Source organism: Saccoglossus kowalevskii, chromosome 18 (genome assembly GCF_978046115.1).
Source record: "Saccoglossus kowalevskii chromosome 18, keSacKowa6.1, whole genome shotgun sequence".
Taxonomy (NCBI): domain Eukaryota; kingdom Metazoa; phylum Hemichordata; class Enteropneusta; family Harrimaniidae; genus Saccoglossus; species Saccoglossus kowalevskii.
Window position 1 is genome coordinate 10,315,706 of NC_140658.1, and position 20,667 is coordinate 10,336,372.

At 36.8% G+C, this 20,667-nt stretch overlaps 1 protein-coding gene across 1 annotated transcript; it reads left to right on the forward strand.

Moving 5' to 3' along the window:
* The first annotated feature begins 1,743 nt into the window (after positions 1-1,743).
* On the forward strand, positions 1,744-19,434 carry LOC100313694 (orexin receptor-like protein). Its single transcript, NM_001168149.1, has 6 exons — positions 1,744-1,898; positions 9,454-9,942; positions 12,179-12,406; positions 13,624-13,931; positions 15,544-15,671; positions 18,729-19,434. Exons 2-6 carry the CDS (start codon positions 9,544-9,546, stop codon positions 18,935-18,937), a joined length of 1,272 nt encoding a protein of 423 aa, NP_001161621.1. The 5' UTR covers positions 1,744-1,898; positions 9,454-9,543; the 3' UTR covers positions 18,938-19,434.
* The last annotated feature ends 1,233 nt before the right edge of the window (positions 19,435-20,667 follow it).

Consider the following 20,667-nt stretch of genomic DNA (forward strand, 5'->3'; position numbering starts at 1 on the left):
GTTAAAAACAACGCTCCGTGTTCTGAGATCGTTTGTTGATTTGCACCAGTATCGCACTGATGCGTGCCCCATTATATTATGCAACTCTGACCCCCGAAGGCGTAAATTTGTAGAAATCGTACCCAAAACTCTTTGCCATATAACCTCACGATCTTCCAGAATTTTGACGATGATCTCTGCACGCATGATTGTGTACTGAACACGCCTGTCTACTGGTTCATTAAGAAGGGTGAACCCGACGTCCCTGTAAAAAAGGCACCCCAATGAATAGCAATGCTTTCACTTGTGTGATTCTGTCACTGCTCAAGTGGTTCTTAAGTGCACGTATAATCGCGATGTAGACTTTTGGGATTCAACAAAGCTGGGGTTACTGAGATGTGTTACTACGATATCGCCAAGTCTTATGTGTTTAAGGAAGTTTCCAATTGTGTACGTTACGCTAATTATTCTATTTACCTCCGTGACTGACGTCGCCGATTAGGCTACGTGTTGCGGAGGTTCAATGTGTATGGCAATAATGCCTGGTATGTAGGATAAATAAACTTGCCTCTGTTTAGACATATATTCAATACGCTTCAATTCCCCATGGTGCCCTCGCTGAATAAAACACACAACCAATGGTGTAATTGTATAGCATGTAAGTATTTTGACTTGAGACATTAAGACCTAAACGCTCCATGGCTGAATGAACAACAACGTTGCTAGGAGATGGATTGCAAGTGGTGACTGATGCGGCTCTGGCGGGAGACTGCCCCGCTGCTGGAGATTCTGGAAACCATATAAAAGTAAAACTGAGCCCGGATGCTATCAACTCAGCTGCTCTTTATGTTTATATTATAAAACTCTACTATTATTCGGTACACGTTTCGACACGTTCGAAAGCACTTTTCATTTGGCAGGGATCCGATAAACAGCCTTTGTCGCCGAATTTGTGAATAATGGAAAGGCAACGAATCAAATTGTCACGTGATAACAAATACGCTCATAGTTACTGATGCCCTAGAGTAAAGCAGTTATTCGAAACGGATGCAGTTTCCGTTCACTTACTGTCCCTGCTTATTCTGATTTAAATAAGTCGTATATTTACCAGTATTTCTTCAGTATATTGAAATTGAGAATTTCATTTTGGCGAGCATGCGTTCTGCATACTAAGACGTGCAGTCAACGTAAATTACGTAATCTTTCTTTTCAACACCTTAAACCTGCTCTTTGATCTATATAGATGAAGACAATGGGAATCGACTATATACACTCTTTGTTGAATCTCCAGCGGGCATAGTTTTATCAAGCTCAATGATTGTGCGATTAGCCTTACACCCAATAACCGTTTTCAGTTTCCTAAAATAGAACCAGTTGCAATTTGGGGTCAATTGGTCATTCATATCTTTCTTCTAGTTATCGTGATTTCCCTGAGAAGGACAATCTACCGTCTTTACGGAGATCAATATTGCCGTAGGAATGATGGCAACTAAGTGGTGGGAACACGTCTGCAATTCTTTGATTTTTAATTAATATACGGCATTATTTACGCAAGGCTATAGATTCCTGATTGTTTGTCAGTCGGGCAGAAATCCTGCCAAGCTATGTGGTTCGTATACACCGCGTTAAGGAGTCATAGCGGATTTCGTTTTCCTCCAATCACACAGCTTCGTGGGGGTTGATGGTTTTATTAATCGAGTTTGAAGAAGTATATACATCCAATAAAACAGCCAGGCAGCTTATTGAGTCTTCTTCAATATCCCTCCTCAATATCTTATTTCGAGCGGTTCGGGCGTTGACTGGCAGCTTCTTGGAGCAAGTTGAGAACGCTGAAGCGCAAATGAGCCTATTCACTACCGAGTGATTGAGGACGAACAGCTGCCGAGGACATTCGACTCAAACTTTAAGTAGACAACAAGGTGAGAGGTATTACGTTATGTTGCGATGGTTTTCTCGGTTGATTCTTTCAATTTCACTGCCATTTTTACAGACGATGTTCCATGTAATTCTTGGATGTAAACACATAGTTGGTAGAAAACAATAAACTGCATTTTTATAGCTTGGTATATTCCAAAATTAAGACTATCAAGACACTTTTGTGTTACACGGCTGTGAGGCCACCAATAACGCCTCCATCACATCTTGATGAAACTTGGCGTTAGATGACTGCGATTATTACTACCATGCAATCACTCCCAACATGTAATTTCGAATAACATTCATTTGGTAATCCTTTTTTCTGCCTTTATTGCTAATCAAAAATAAACACACTCCTGGATCCTGGGTCAGATCAAACGATATATTCTTCGCAACGCGTATGTGTTGGTACACATACCATTACTGCACAATAACGGGATAGGGATAGAGAGCAATTTAAGATAGCTGCCGGTGTGATATGAACGGTACTCGGAGTTTTTACGGGAGAATAGTAAGCGAAATAAATTCAAGCAACGCATTTATTAAAATTACACATGACACTTTATTCGATGGCCAGTTGGCATGAATATTAAAACTGATGAAACATCTGGGACAGATTCATTGCATGCTATTTTATACGGCGAACGGTCGTAAAGTACGTGTACCTTACCGTGATAGAAAACGAACAACAACACCCTCCCGGAATGTGCGCTTGGACATTCAGATCGTTAACTAATGATTGCTTTATAACTCACGCCGACTGAAAATTGTTGGTATGCCGCTCTCTATAATTATTATATTCCCATCTGTATTCGTGTGTAATCCGTTACTGAGATGTAACCGAGAAGGTCACATGACCAGCATATTTGCTAGCAGTCCTTATGATCCAAACGTAGTCGCGAAACTCGGTACACATGCACAGCGCGCCATTGGTGCTGCCCCCGTTTGGACGGGGTTCTGGAAATATATTGGGAGAAAATTCTATGCAAACAAACAGAGTCGTCAACATATTAGGTTTACACCACCTAAAACCTAAGTAGAGTTGTCATGAAAAGAAAGTAAATAATGTCTGTATTCGTCTATTATTGGGAACGTAATGCGTACTTTCCTCTAGCGTAATATTGCAATACCGTGAGGAAGTCGATAACGTTGATTTGGTTACAAAGCAATATTAAAAAAAGCTCCGTAGAAACATGATAACCCACTTCGCCCCAAATAACAGTTATTGAAAAGTGGCGGACAAATATACTTATAATTTCACTCATATATTCACCCTCGAAGTTAACGTTTTGTTCATTAATAAACCGAAGGAATTGTATTACTATTTAAATGCTTAAATAAGTAAACACGTATTGTTGCGTTTCAATTCATTGATTCAATGGAACGTGTACAGTTGCCCTATTGCAAGTTCCCCTAGTCATACACACATGATATTATCAGAGAATTTGGTTTAATTAAAACTTGACGGCTATCAATTAACTCGATGTTCCGTTATACAAACCAATGGTATCTACACGCAAATCGGACGGTTTGTCTGTCAACCTAAGTTCATGTCATTTTAACCTATGTAAGTGCTGACAGTGATGTCGAAAACGTTTATAAAATATCGTGTACGACGAGTCAGTGTTGTTGAAAATGTCAATAGACGACTAAGAAAGTGGTCGCCAGGGGATGATACACACTTGTAGTGACGTGTAGACTTCAAATCTAATAGTAAAAGTACAACGTCTATAAATTACCTTGATAATACAGATACCAAGTCACAACATGGAAACAAACGGTCAGTGTGAAACCCTCAGTGAAACTGTTTGTCACTTACAATGTTTTTATTGTTAGAAAGATAACAGAATATTTGAATAAACAAATAAAAAGCATTGTGACCTGTACTTGAAACAGTGTATATTGATATTATTGACTAAATCCCTTTCACCTTAAAACTAACGTTCATATTTTGGGTTAATACGTTCAAACTGCTCCAATTCGAAACCAGTAAATGTGTATAACAAATTACGTTTCACATTTAAGCATGAGGGGCTCTGAAATTTATCCCCAATCCAACATAGATAAATGATGTTTAATTGAGTTGTGGAATTAACATTACATGAATAAAAAGCAATTGCTAACACGTTATAGCGTATATACGGGTGATATCACTGTTCTAACGACTGCAGTTTGTTGTCAATTGCCAGAAATGAAATGATTTAACCATACATATACGCTGCGCAACACTTAAATATTCGTTTCTTTATAATCACATCTAAGGGTAGTTTTCAACCAAATTTGAACGAATAGATCTTGGCGGAATTTTATATAGGTTTATTTGAACTTAACAATATGAGAGAAGAACCAATTTAAGTAATAATTACGTTTACAATATTTTCACCAGAGTACACGCATGGACGTTTTGAAGTGGCACTAATGCTGGTTATTACGCTAGAGAGACGTAATACATATACACATTTTTAGAAAATAAAGTTAACTAAAAACGAACGACTCATCCTATATTATATATCTATTTAACAGTGAATTATTATCTTATCTGTTACTTCATTAAGTGTCTAGTTTGAGAGGCACATTCAAGCAATGTACAAATCATAGCTGGATCTATATCAATTTGAAATGTCGCTGAGGGAGATTTCAAGATAACCCGTCGTCCTGCAGTGCGGATGTACACATATCGAGTGGTCAACGTAGGTAGCACTCTTCTATTAACACGGAAAATAACACAACTGAGTAGGATTCGTTATCAGAGGCGAGTTCCGCTGCTATGACAACGAGGATTATAATGATATTTATTTATTTATAATATTTAATGCACCTTTAATGAAACTTTGTATATATTCCGTTGTGTTTGCCCAACGGTATGCGACGAACTCGGGTACCGAATCGACATTCTCACATTTATTGTATTTAAAATAATTCAATGCATAGGGGAATTTCCTGGCAGTCATATATTACACCAACGTATTATACGGACGTCAATCGATGCATGGGATATGGGGATTTCTTTCTTTATACAGTTGATTGTCAATTTCAGCGAAACGGCGTCATATATGAATATATATTTCCCTTCACCGAATAAAGAAACTGTTATTTTTGCGGAATGCGGATAATGCTATGACTCTCGATTAAAGTTGGTATCAACCAAGACAGGTTCTCTGAATCATTCCGGGTTGTTGAAAATTGGAATATTTACAGGCTGCTGTCACCTGTTTTCCACTTACGCTGTTTTGTTGTACGGTCAGACTCAACTCTTTCGCGTTCTAATCACTATTGGTTTTACGTACGTTTTTGTAAACAGTCATTGTGTGAGTCGCGGTGTCTCGCAAGACATATATATAATACACGACGTACAAACAACAGATGTGTTACATTTCACATAATTGGATATTCCTCTCGGTTTGATTAATACCAAAAGTTGATTTTGAAAAGTTGCAAAAAGTTGTGTTGTTGTTTCGAATTGTCATGTATTCCCGGGCACATTCCGTTCTGGTGAGCGCAATCTAAGTGTATTTAACGTTAGCATCCAGTTCATGAAAGGTTAAACATAACATTATAAACAATACATTATATCATGTACACCTAAATCGCATCAATCAGTGAACGAAAGTGATTACTGGAATTTCTGAATCATTAGCGACCAAACCAACACATATGCAACTCGTTAGCTTTACAGTCATTCAAATGTGAAATGACAAAGTAAATGTATACGTATCCAATATCACTCAGCGGAAAAATACAAAATCGCTTTCAACAACATCTGTTATATAAGTCACCCCTTACGTGCTTCGCATTTTTATCATAAGGACGTACAAATAATGAGTGCAGTAAGTTTTTGTTCTGTGAAGTTGACACTGATATTATTCTGTCGTGAACCGGAATACCCGTGTCATCATTTATACGAGTTATTTGGTTTATCGTCCCTACAGGCGCATCAGTATCATTTCTATTTTCAACATGCTTGGTCTGATGCGCCAAACGGAAGGGCAAACGCAGCCAATCAAGAGTCCAGCTCCTACTTTGAAACCGACATACAATACGCAGCAAGTGTACAATTTAGTTTCGCCACAATCAACATATCCATGACGACGAGTCAGTTTAAGAATTACAGGTAGCTTGTTTGATGGATTAAAATTGATCTCAAGTCGAGAAATCTATGGGAGTTGAGAGTATACAGTTTTTACATACCTCGCATATCAACGTTGATCAACTGATCTAGGAGTCACGTATTCACTGGATGCATCTAGCGGCATTGGACGCAGTTTGTTCAGTGATGTGACTCGGTGTTAATCGCTAACTTAAATTCAAACGAAAATATCTGATTCAACAATAAATAATATCATAAAGATTTTTTTTTGCGCCTGAGGCGACTCAATACAGAGGAAGCAGCGTGTGCTTGACATCAATGTAAGAGAAGTAAAAACTGTTAGATCAAGTACTTCCTTCTTGTAGGTAGGTGCTTGGTATTCATGCCTCGAGCTGCGAAATGACATTTCATCGAGGTGTTTTTTTCACTCACTATCGATTCATCGCTTTTAACAATACGAGAAACATTGATCTATGCCTGGATCCATTCCGGAGCATTTTATCTGCTCCACGTAAAGCCTAAACTATACTATCTTATCAACTAAATTGAAAACAAATGAGTTGTTTCTTTACAATATAGAATAAATCATCTAATGCGCAGAACAAATGTCACAACTGATTACTGCGCGCTGCCAAGCAAGAAGCGATAACATCAACATACGTAATTTAATTCATCGTGGCTAACAAAACATGTTTCCCTATTTTTTGTTATATGCCTTTTGGTCCCTAATGATTTATCGACAGTTCTGTAAAACGCTTCTTTTCATTGTGTATTGAGGTTTTGAATACAGAATATAGAACGGATCGCGACTCCTCTTTTACGCACTCTGATTTTCGTTTGAACAGAGACACGGGTTGCTCAGAAAATTGCTTTGTTGTTCGTTAATGTGATCATCTAGCACGCGCTATGTGTCCATGCGTATTATTCATTTTTTCAAGTATATTTGATGACAAAAAATAACATTTCATTAAGGAGGTTTTGAAATCGTCTCCGTACTTCTTAATGATATTTTTGAATGAAAATGTTATTTTTAGAAGGAAAGCAGACCATATTTTGACTATTAAATTTCTGCATTAGTATGGATTAAGTGAAAACTATTTTTAATATTGACTTTTAAACTGAAATGTCATCATATCTAACATTTCTTAGAGGGAGCACACATAACTTAATTAATGTACTATATAAAATAAAGTTTTAAAAATGTATCTTATTTTCAATCTAATGAAATTAGTTTTGCCCATTATATGCCGGATACCCCCCCCCCCCCAACATGCAGTGTATCATGTAATATACGCTTATTAGTTGCAAAACTTGAATTTGACTCAATGATCTCAAATGACAATTATAGTTAAATCATTCCACAACAATTTTCACGACCTATGCCAAAGACACCAAAAAACAAGTTTTCTTTCCAATACTTATCATCTCAATGAAAAGATATTTTTAACATCGACGATACTGACCGTTCCTCGGAGACTAATACAAATTAGGTTTTTTTACTCGGGATGATTTTTTTAAATACCATTTCAACTACAACTGTATTCATTTGAATATCACTCACAAGCGTACCTTATCATTTCTTTTTTATAGAATTATAATTTTATTCGAATTATATGATACGTTTATTTTTACTGGCGTTATAAATGTAAAAAATGTTTTTTTTTATTTTTGTTACATAACTTAAATACGAACTGGTATATAGTCATAGGTAAATCGTAAATTAAATGTTACCGAATGGAATCTATGTGGATCTGTGACAACATTCAATAAACGGGGAAATGAACAACCTGGTCTGAGCAGACAATTGAACTGCACCTATGATTAGAATATTTGGATACCATATCAGTCGGTGTTCCAATATTTTATCAGGCTAATTGGTTTTGCCTTTCATGTTGCTAATACTACAAGTATTCGAAGTTACTAACTCTTATCCACCTATTCTATATCCACCCACCCGTGGTCTGAAAAAAATCCCCCGAACCTCTACGAACATAACAAACATAGTTTCCAGACAGCTGCTTGTTCGTTTTCCAACGTATCTGAGCTTAATTAATATTGAATCTTCAGCTTGTTGTTCATTACATCTTTGTAAATTTTCTTTTTGTCAGGACACTCAAATAGTTTTTTTTATCATTTTAATGGGTAAGTTAACATTAAAAAAATGATTTCTGATGAACATCACAAGTCATCATGTTTTGTCGAATCACTGTTGGTTATTCCAGATCATTTTCTGTTTCTTCAAATGACTTCTACCCAATACACATGGTTAACATATAGAAAGTATGCCGAGAGAATGAATGATTTACTACAAATTGATCACATGTCGCGTATCCACGTCATTTACTGTGACAACAAATAGTACGAGAGATGAGAACTGATGACGTTATAATGCATTATACTAATTGACCACTGGACAATGCAACCCACAAATTGCATACACGGTAACTAAGCAGTGTCTAGTCATACAGAGTGCGATGCCCCATATAAAAAATTCATTTCAGTAATGAACGGCATGCAACGAAGGATCGTCTACAGTAAATTCGGAGGTGTTAATCAATTAACGATTTAATGGAATGTTATTTTAACGTGACACTTTCTCTGTTTCAAATACTATATACCAGACTTATTAACTAACCTCGTGGCAAAACAAACGTGTTAATCGTAAAGACGCGATTGACTACAACCTCGTGAGTCATTCGTCAGACAGACTTATTTCCATCTGGAGGTTTATGTTACTTAACAGTCGCGAAGATAATAACAAAAAAACGTTATCTTCACATTGTGTTTATTCGAGACGGGAATGATAATGGATTTGAACAACTAATTCTATTTAATTTAGATTCGTAGATTCGTTATTGAGAAGTAATTAAATGTCGGCACGAAATTGACGCAGTCTCGGTGATAAATGATGAAATGCATCAAAGTTGTGCTGAGGGGAGTAGTGGGGTCTAGATTTAACAACTTGTTAGCGGTCTGGCAGTACTTTATATGTTGCGCTTGATCCGATGAAAGATATAGTACCCTATTCCGCGGTAAACATCATTGTAAGAAACACTTAAATAAAGAATATACGCCTTTCCGACAAAGATAGCCCCTGACCGTGGATTATCCAGCAAAATGAAGCAATCAAATCAATGAAGTGAAAGCCGAGAGAGACAGACATCAATTTACTTGCAAAAGAAAGCTTGCTTTGTTGACGCCTTTATTATTGATCGAATCGGCTTCCAATTTCTGCAACGGAGTAGAAACAAGTAAATTACATTTCTATTAAGACTTAATTTATTCTGATATGATTGGAAAGGTGGTTATTTTGTGAATTATTGTTACGTTAATTCTAATGAGAAAATGTTGCCGGCAAAGTATTAATGGAAAGGGTCCATGGAAATTATTCTAGTAGTAATTTTTTGGGTTGTATTAAATTAAGTTTGTTTACTATTAATATCTAACACATATGTTTATTTGACCAGTAGAGCTGACGTATTTATATACTGGTGGTGACGGAACGACTACGTTGTTATTCAAAATCACAGAAAGTGACAGCACCGCCACGTTGTCGAACAATGGAAACTAAACTCTGCACTCCCGGGAATCTCACCAACTCGTCCACGTCTCCTTGTGTAATAAATGACACCGACATTGATTATTCCTACGATTGGGACAATTACGAAGCCAGATTTGTAAATAATCTTCGAAACTTTGTTTTCCCGGTAACGCACGAATGGGTTCTCATTTCAGCGTATTTCTTGGTGTTCATTCTGGCGCTGGGTGGCAATGTTCTGGTGTGTTATGCCGTGCTGAGAAACCCACAGATGAGAACAGTGACGAATTATTACATATTGAACTTGTCCATCGCCGATATCCTCGTGTCCCTAATTTGTTTGCCGATCACTGTGGTGTTTGAGACATCGGAAACGTGGTTTTTCGGGAACCTGGCCTGTAAACTGATTCCTTATTTTCAGGTATGTTCGACTATCTTTGTTTTATGTTTTATTGGCATGATGTACTTATATTAGACCACCAATTCTTACTTACCATATCGTCCCATGAACTTACTTGCCACAAAACTCAAAAGCATATACTCATTTTTCGCCTACATTCAATTCAATTTGTTTACGTGTGTTCATGCTACTAGTTAAACTAAAGGTAATGAATTGATTTTTTTAGGTGCCTGTTTGAACATAACATTCCAATATTGAGAAATCATTTCAAATGCTCAGAGCAGTAAAATATATTTGTTCTATAACTGGACACGATCACGTGACAATGTTAACGTCTATCACCTACCATCACCACGCAATACTTCTCAATTCAACCCACATTGCACTGGTACAATAAGCCGAGAAGTATGACAACTCGCAATATACCACGACGATCTCGCGAGAATCACGAACGACACCCTTAAATAATCCATCATCGTCAAGCGAGAATCGAAACAGCCTCTAATACATACACCATCATGATCACGCGAGAATCATTTACAACACTAAATAATCCACCATGATAACGCGAGAGTCATTCGCAACACTAAATAATGCACCATGATCACGCGATAATCATTTACAACACTAAATAATCCACCATGATAACGCGAGAGTCATTCACAACACTAAATAATCCACCATGATCACGCGAGAATTATTCACAACACTAAATAATCCCCCATGATAACGCGAGAGTCATTCACAACACTAAATAATCCACCATGATCACGCGAGAATTATTCACAACACTCAATAATTCACCATGATTACGCGAGAATCGTAACCACCTCTAATACACCACCACGATCACACGAGAATCATTTACAAAACTCAACCTTTCTGACCCGAAACCGTGAAAAAAAGATAATGTAACGTAATATAGTAATTACAAAATAGTACAAAACAGTTCTGTTTCTATCCCGCAATTGGCATCGGATTACGGTTTTTATCTATGTATGTTTCGACCACGGACTGAATGCCGCGGACCGCGTGTTTTAATGTGAATTCACAAAAGGCGCAGAAGACATCATCAGTTGAACCTGTAAGAGATTATTTCAGCCGACAAAACGCAGGGGAAATCTGAAGCAATTTATATGCACTACTTGATACGTTGATATGTTATTGACGTCTCTACGCTATAGTTGTTTAATAAACGCGGTTGGAACTGTCCACTCGCTATTTGTCACAGTCATGATTACCTTAAATGCATTTTTATCATACTGCACTATCTCCTACAGCTTCCTGTGACGTCGCCGTCAGATGATTATCCTCCTTACGAAACTCGATGTCTCGATAATAGTTCATTATTGTGGACACGGCTCAATAATGACCTCGGTGTTGAATAATTATGCTCCATTTGCGTGCTCCCACTGGTCAATTACACAATCTACCTGTAGCCCCTAACCAATACAGAACGCGATAATGCAGAAATTTTGACGCAATTAATGGCTGTTTCTAAAAGTCCAAAGGTGTCTCTCTTAAAAAAAAGCTAATTGGAAATTGATGCATTTGCACTGTGTGACAAACGTGCCGTGGCCGCCAATCAGCCATTTCGAACTACTTTTTCAAGAAAGTATAAATTGAAACCATTGAATTGAAGTGGATGAATTTGTGACACGCGGGTATGCGTGCGATATGAGTTGCTTACACATGGAGGTGCAATATATAATATATATTTCAGCGGTTACACAAGAAGCACGTATTCTCGACCGTCGGCTAATATATAATGCTTTTTATTATTATAACCTGCAAAACCTCTTCACAATTTTGATTTGATTTGAATAACTGCGAATTATATGTTTAGTTGAAATCGACATCCTGCGTATTTCAAACGTTAAATCGTCAACTAAATTGTGTTTCTCGTTAACTCGTTATATTTCGAAATATAATTGTAACCGAGGCAAAACTGGTGACATTTTCCCCAAATAGAACCTCTTACGTTTCCATGCATTTCAATTTGTCACATCAACCGTGACGTAACGTTTTATGTTTAATTGACGAACTGCCTCAGGGTTCGTCGTTCAACTTCGCCGGCTGTTTCGAGATATACAGAGCAGGGACCGTGATTGCCCGGTTCCGTAGTATATGCTGCTTCTAGCTATGGAAGCGGTTATTGCTACACTGGACACATAATAGATCTAGATCACTGAAGCCAGATTGAATTACCATTGCCGGTAGTTATGTGAATTATCTCCCTTCCATTGTTGTCTTGCAGGTCGTTTCCATGAGCGTGTCCGTTCTTACGCTTTGCGCAATAGCCGTGGACCGATACTTCGCCATCTGCCATCCGCTGATGTTTAAGAGTACCGCAAAGCGAGCCATAACTGTGATATTCTCCATCTGGATAACCTCCTTTTTGGTACCCATTCCACAGGCAGTGGTTTATGAAACGGAGCGACCAATATATACGAAGAATTACATTTACCTGACGAAGTGTTTTGAGGTAAACATAAGGCTTGTTATGCTGCCTGACAGATCCCCAGAATTGCCATTGTCTGAATAAAACTGGATGATTGGCTCACTGTCTAAAACCATCAACAAGAAGTAACGTTGTTCAGCCTAGTCATATCCGATGATATATATATATATTTCAAAACTCACAATGTTCTTTTTAAATAATAATAATAATAATTATTATGTAATAGACGATGTTCCAGTTCGCAACTTTTACAGGGTGCGTGCGAAAATAAGTGGAGTGATTCCATACACAGTTTTATATGAGTCCGTTTGCTGCAATTTCTTGCAAATCACTGGCCGTTGCATATCTTGGATATTCAAATGTACATCGTTATTTCGCACATGTACATGATAGCTAGCTTCATCCGAGCGTATGGAAAGAAATACGTATCCTATAATTTGAGAGGATTTCGCAAACTTTGAAATGCAAATTGCCCTCGATGCAACATGTGTGGTACAAAACTTAAGCTGGGCACTGAAATTGCATATTCTTTAAGACCGGAAAAAACAGTGACGCCAGTTTGGCTTTTCGAGATCAACACCCTCGCGTGTATGCTACCGTTGGAACTTGAGAATTTAAAAACACATTCCGTGGTGAAATCGGTAGAAAACTGAAGCTGGGTGCTGAAATTGCATAATCGTCATGACCGGAAATTAAGCAACGCCAGTTTTGCATTCGAAATCGACACCATCGCGTATTTGATAGCATAGGAGCTAAAAATATATTTCGAGGTGAAATCGGTACGGATTTGTGACTTCAGAAATTTAACTTGCACATGCCCATCTAAACATTGTAAGCCAGTAAGCCCTTGTTCATTACATTTGGTGCTATCTTTTTTTGTGTGTGGCATAGTGAGGTCTTTGCCGTGGTCGCGAGTTCGAGTCCCGTGCGTGTTGCGTGTTTATATGTTCCCAACTCGTACTAGTTATTATGGGTAGTATTATCTCATATATTTTCCCCTGACCAAAATATAATGCATATTTATAAAACAAAACAAAATGACGCAATGTCTTGTGAACAACTTTATATAAAGCGGCGTCATCATCGTTGTAACTGTACGCATGCTCAGGAATAATACCATATCCTCGTGATTCACCGCATACCAATATATGACCAGTCATATGTAATTTGCAGAAACTGAATAATTCTATAAAAAACACTGTCTCATCCAATGTTATTTTCTTGTATTGATTTTATTCCAGCGCAACTGGTTCGGTTCGATTCAACAAAAAGTGTACCATATAGCTCTTGTACTGGTGATATATGTAATTCCTTTGGTTATGATCATCATAGCGTACGTTTTCATTTGTCGCCAATTGTGGGCCAAAATACCAGGCTCATACGAATCATGTGACAGCAAAAAGAACGCCTCGAATGGAAATAGCCACGTGAGCACAAAAGCATCGGAGAGTCAATTGAAGTCTCGAAGAAAGGTGGCTAAGATGTTGATTATAGTGGTTGTCATATTTACCATTTGTTATTTGCCTCTTCACCTACTCAATATATTAAGGTATGTTGATTCGATAATGCGTGCAATGACACGAACACGAGACCCCAATTAACGTAAAATTGACGATAGTTTTAGTGTCTGGTTCAATTACTAACTAACCATTCTTCTAACTGAGTGATATAGCGGCGTCCGCAGATGTAAAATACATTAGGTTAATTCCATGATTGCTTGAAACCTCGGAATGTTAGAAGAATAAATCACGATTGGTGTTGTATAAGAATAAATTATGTCAGCTATATTTCCGAAAGCATAAATAATAGAGTAGAAAGTATTTACTAGATCTATAATTCGGGTTTTATATTCAAAGAAAGCCAGAATAAATCAGTACAAGTATGCCTAACACAAATATAAAACAAACGAAGGCGCACATTTACGCAGTATTTCTTGCATTTTTAATTAGCCGCTGTCCATAATTCAGGACTTTTCCATCACCACTTGTATTGTTTCTATTACTGGTAAACCATTCTTCTAGACTGTCTGTGGACGAACAACTCCGACTGCGTTCTGATCCACGTGTTGTGTTTTGATATTTCCCCTTCTTTAAATATTAATATCACATTTTGTTAAGATTAGAAATACTCGCTTGTCTACATTTTAACTGATGATGCAACTAAACTGAAAAACTGGCATTTCAAACATACCAACACATAATTGATGCACGGTAAATTTCAAACAATTATTCACCAATTAAGGACACACAACAATCGGATGTTGCGAGGCTTCGTTTCAATAAACGCTATATGTATACTAATTTTCTAATTTGCATAATTCGTTTTTACGCAACTGATGGATTTGGTTTCACGCCTAAATGATGTCCTTTGTTAAATTCATTAAAAATGTGTGTGATATTAACATCCCTAATTGCAGTAAGTATAACATAAATATGCATTCATCAGTTGTGTACGCGTTGAGGTACCATGCAGAAAATACAAGTATTCACGCCTATTTTGATTATTATTATGGACTTTGACACAACTGTCTTTACTAAAAAAACACATTTTCTATTACCTTGCTATATCTAAGATCGCAAACTAACAACACGCATTTGTGATGGCATCTCGTACACAGATGATTATATAATACAACCTAACCTGTCTGATGCATCCACAGGCTAAATTCCAATCCAGGATGTTGATGACAAGCATTTGACATCAAGATATAACACGAATCTAATGAGAAACACATTAATAAAGGCCGCCATTCCAGAGCCTTTATACACTTTTCAGCTCTCCTGTTAGAGAATATATAATTCCCATAAAAACCCAACTATTGAACCCTTTCTTTGATTTACGTGTCAAGTTATTACGGGGATAGTAAACGATATATTGCCAGACTTTATCAGAAGTGTTTGAGTTGTATATATCACATGCGAAATTACGATTCGACATCTTTGGCACTAAGCGCGATTAAAGTAAATGATGTGGGACATTACGTAAGAAGAGGTTAAACATGGGAGATCGTGATTTTTTCATTCGAGTCTAATATATGCAAATCCGGCCCAGTAATTGCATTTAAGACATGCTAGTGTATATAAATGAATGTACCTTGAATGACTTTTTTTTATACTTTGTGAATATCACTGACAAACTTATTATTTTCATTTCAATTGCAGGCAGTTTTCGTTCTTTGACGATGTGGTTCATAACACACGAAGCTCTTTCCATATACCCTTTCTGATAGCTCATTGGCTGGCCTTCGCTAACAGTGGTGTCAATCCCATTATCTACAACTTTCTCTCAGGTACGAAAATCGAAACTTGTTATACTTTTATCGTTGACCTACGGGTAAAATGTGTTATGAAATCATCTTGTGTTACACCGGGGTATATATTATGGATATGGATATATTATTGCTAATCCCAGTTTAAACATGTTTACAATAACTCACATACTGACCCGGAAACTGGATTTGGATCGTTTGAAATTATTATGAATGTTAATCGTATAGATTCTACTAGATATCACACTTAACAAGACGGTGATAAGGACACTGCATAGGAACACTCGTATATGTGTGTAGTAATCTGCGTCTTAGTTCAAACGGATATTTACTTCAATTCGCATCTCTGATTATGCGACGTCTAATTGAAATGAATTTACGATTGTTGGAAATAAATATTTGGAATTTCCAAGTGTACTAAATAATGCGGTGACAACATCTTTTGCCAGAATAGGCGACAGTGAAATATGCGAAAGTAGTAATCTTCTATAATAGTATATCCTTAATTTTACCGTATTAAACAGTGTTACAACTTCAGTTCAATTACCAGAGATCATGTAATGGAAGACATCGCTTGTTATTAATTGTTATTTCGAAGTTTATAGGTCAAAGCAAATCGTCAAAGGTGGATAGGCAATTTAGAGCACACCAATTAGAATTATAGCTCATTACCATTCATTTGTCTCTATTACTGTGGGATATATGAAAACACGATACGATCTTTTTAGTATGACGCCATATAAAAGTTAACGAAAACAACCCAATATTACTAAGTACGACTCTAGGTATATTCTACATGTTAGCAGTTATATGTATTAACATGTAATTGCATTGGTTTTGGGAATTAGAACATCTATACAAGTAAGTGGTCGAATATCTGTCAATTTGTTACCATGGTAATACGAGCAGTATACGTGAAGACGGTGAGAATAAGACCAAACATGTATCGATGCTCTCTCGCTCACGACAAGCTATCTACGCCATTCACAGAGAGCCCAGGAACTATGATCAACTGTACGCACTCCCTATGAGCGGGGGGTGGGGTATCGACTGGTATCTAGTGTAAGAAATAGACAAGGGATGAAGGCTCCAGCCAGCTCATATTTTTTTAAACTGGAAAAAACAGACGATCAGAATGAAACCTAAAATCTATAAAAAATACCAGGTTGAAGAATATTAGTTGCTCTTTCAAATTTCGCCAAAGCCTTACCTATATTTTACCTATATCTGCAGAATAAATCAAGAAAAGTACACAAATTGATTTACGAATAATTAACGGTTTGCCCGAACGCACGGCACAGTTAGAGGCGTGGCCTGTTCAGCATTTTGTCATCAACCAATCATAAAACTGGATACGAACCACATCGAGGTCACGACTCGGTTAGCCTTGGAGTCAATTTGTGTAGTTTTCTTGATTTATTCTGCAGATATAGGTAAAAATATGAGCTAGCTTGAGCCTTCATCCCTTGTCTATCTATTCCTTACACTAGATACCATTCGATACCCCCCCTCCCCGCTCACAGGGAGTGCGTACAGTTGATCGTAGTTCCTGGGCTCCCTGTGCGCCGTTCGTATTAAAAGTATATTAATTCATCCACGCCGACACCTGAAATATATGAAAACAAAGACAGGGAAAAGATTACGGAGCAATTATCAAACATCTCGGCAAATATGTTTATTAATTTGATTACATCACAAAACTTTGACGTCTGTCAATCTGATAGTGCAATACATGTACGGACTTTTGATACCATAACAATCAGCGAGATGGTGCACAGAAGAAAATAAACTGCGTTGGTGGGTGCGAGACTCATACTTCAATAGTGACAAATGACAAGTATTCTCCGACTGTTTGAAGTGAAATAATATTAAAAATATATTGACGCGCAGCATAGTCTGTCAAGATGAAAAGGAGATCGCTACTATAACTTCGTTTTAATAATCTGGAGTGCGCATATGTCTCACCTCCATTGCGAGGTACTCTAAAAAATAGAATCGGCTTTTTGTGATCACTTTTTTTCGCATTCGACTGAGCATTAACATATGAGCATACAAAACATGTATGCTACAATCTTTACACATTATTGCCGGAGAAGATGACAACTGTGGTTTTAGTGAAAATTGTATTTGAGTCTCGTTAATAGCTAAAGAGTTAACAGAGGAAAAAAATGTACTTCTATGATTCTCGCAGAATAATTATGACAAACCAGCCAAACTGTTAATCACGTATTTTTTATTCAGCTGCGATTTATGTGAACTTTAAACTCTTGTCATCTACACATTGTGCTTATTAATCAACATTTCATCAAATGACATGCTAAGTCGATAAAAACAGCTATCGTATAACACGCTAGAGTATTCTATGCACCGGGAATTTATTCAACGTCATAACCTCTAGTGATATATTCTAGATGGCGTTATGCCGTATTGTTTGTAATCTCCATTTCACGACTATTCACAGAATATACTCAATGCTCCTCGGGAGGCTGCAGTAGCACACAGTTTTGCATAAACACGCTCACATACAACGCGCAGTGAATATGAAATTCGCACACAACACATGGGAAATGGTATACGTTTTTCATATTTGTATTGAATATGTTTATTTCACAATGAATCTAGTATATTTTGGCATGTACCTTCTCCGCCAAACGTGAACATTTCCTAAATATTTCCAATGTATGAGAATGTAGAAAAACATTTTTTTTTGGAAATCTTTACCATGTATCCCACTGGCTAGCCAATGTACAGCAAAAAGTGAATATTCAATTTATGTATGTGATATACACGGTGCATTACAATTATTGCTTGTAGAATTAATTTTACGACGCGGATAGATGTACTAAAACACCTAGGCTGTGTAGATGCAGGACGTTTAATATTTTATTGTATATTTGTCAAATAAACATGGATTAGACATTGCTGCATTTTTCAATTCGTTAAATGTATAGGGGGCTACTCATCGATTTATACGAATATACACACCATGCCTGAAATTTATTAGGTATTTAACTGATCTAAAGATGCCATTTAGATAAAATATATTGCTAGACTTTTTTTTCTTCTTTCTCCCTCCAGCTAAATTTCGCCGGGAATTCAAGGCCGCATTCGCTTGCTGTTTTTGTTGCAGGGATACAAAGCACAAGAGAGGAAAACGGGGACACGGTTACCACAGTTCCATGATGAACAGTAGCTCGGTGAACAACTCCAAAAGTTACTGTAACACGGAGCAGATGAACATGAGTGTGATCAGAAATAGCAATGCTAATTCAAACTACTATGTCTGATTGATTTCCTAAGCGACTTGTCACCAACGTGGAAGTGTTATAGTGGAGCACGAATTAATACGTTAACATTCGTCCACACATCCGTTTTATCGAACCGAGGCTCAAATTACCCGGTAATTCCACGATATGATCTCGGGACGAATTGCCATAAACCCTGGGAATAGAACATTTGCAATGTGACACCTTAGCTCATCCGCGTGTACGTAGGCGTGTGAAAAGTTGCCACGTTCGGCGTTGTATTCGTGCTGACAATTTTGCGAATGTATGTTGTATCATCGCAAATGAGACTATGAACCTATGAACATTCGTCAAAGGCCAGATGCACAGAAGACGATACAATCAGTTTTAAATCGAATATTTAATACGGTATTCAATACTGTGACAAGCCTAATGGAACCCAGTCGTCTTCGATCGTAATGATGGTCATTTTAATTACTTAAGAATACTGAACTTGTTCACTTCCCCATTTATTAAACGAAACACAAACTTAATCTCAATTACGCATGGCACAATTAATTATAATCTTGACGTATTATTCATAGGTATTGGCAATTCCTAATATCGGCATAAATTTACCAGTTACTATCACACAAATAACAACTTGTATCTGAAGTCACTTTTTAAACTGACGTGGCAGTTGTTTATGCGTAAGTGATGATGTTTTTTTTATGTCAACTGATTTTAAAACATCACTTAACACTTAGAATTCGTTCGAGTGTAACCTATTTAAATAATTATATATGTATAAAATATTTCTGCAAACACGCGTTGTCAATATTTAAACACAAAAGACTATTGAATAATCCCGTGCGTCGAAAGCAATTGACAATGTCTGGAAATAATTATTGATTTAGATAGCGGCTAATTTGCTATATTATTCACAGCAGAGATGGGAACGTTTGGGTAAGACTTGTCCTGTTTATTGTGGTTAAATGTGATGTATTTTGTAAAAACAATCTCACAACACCTTGAAATATATTGTTATAAATCACATCATGAAATCCTATCACGTACAATGAGATAGGTGTGCCAACTCAACACTAATGCTCTATTATTACATTTAAATATAATGGAACACTTTACCTGAGTGATATGCCTCCATACGATTTAATAAAAAAACACTATATTCGACAGCTAGAACAATGCACGTAAACGTGTGCCGGAAAACAACGTAATTTGAAATGCGATTTTTGTAACGAAGCAAGACATGTTCGTAATTATATTTGTCCGGTCAACATTATGACTAGTGGTCACTAGTAAATACTTATGAATAGATATTTATCACAAGTGTAAACGTTGTAGCAATGTCAGTGCTATTGAGAAAACTTATGAAGTTTTATGTTACATTATATTTGTCTTTAGCCTTTTTGTCATAACAACGAGTGTCTACATATAATCTATATCGAGGCTATACTAGGTGTTGACTACTATCGGTTAATATTGATCACAAATAGGTGCAAACGTTCATATTTTGAATAATTCAAAACAAAACCTATAAACAAATCCTTCAATGGGATATAAGCACGGGGAAGCATACACACTAATCATATGCCTCAACACATTGAGACATTATACTAACATAGTCAATGGACCCATTAATGAAATGCATCCATGACATATATAATTCAATTTCTATATCATTAATTTGTAATATACAACTCAATCTATTGTTTCATTTCGTATTTTCGAATTGCGCACGTTACTCCTGTTTGATTATAAACTATATCTAT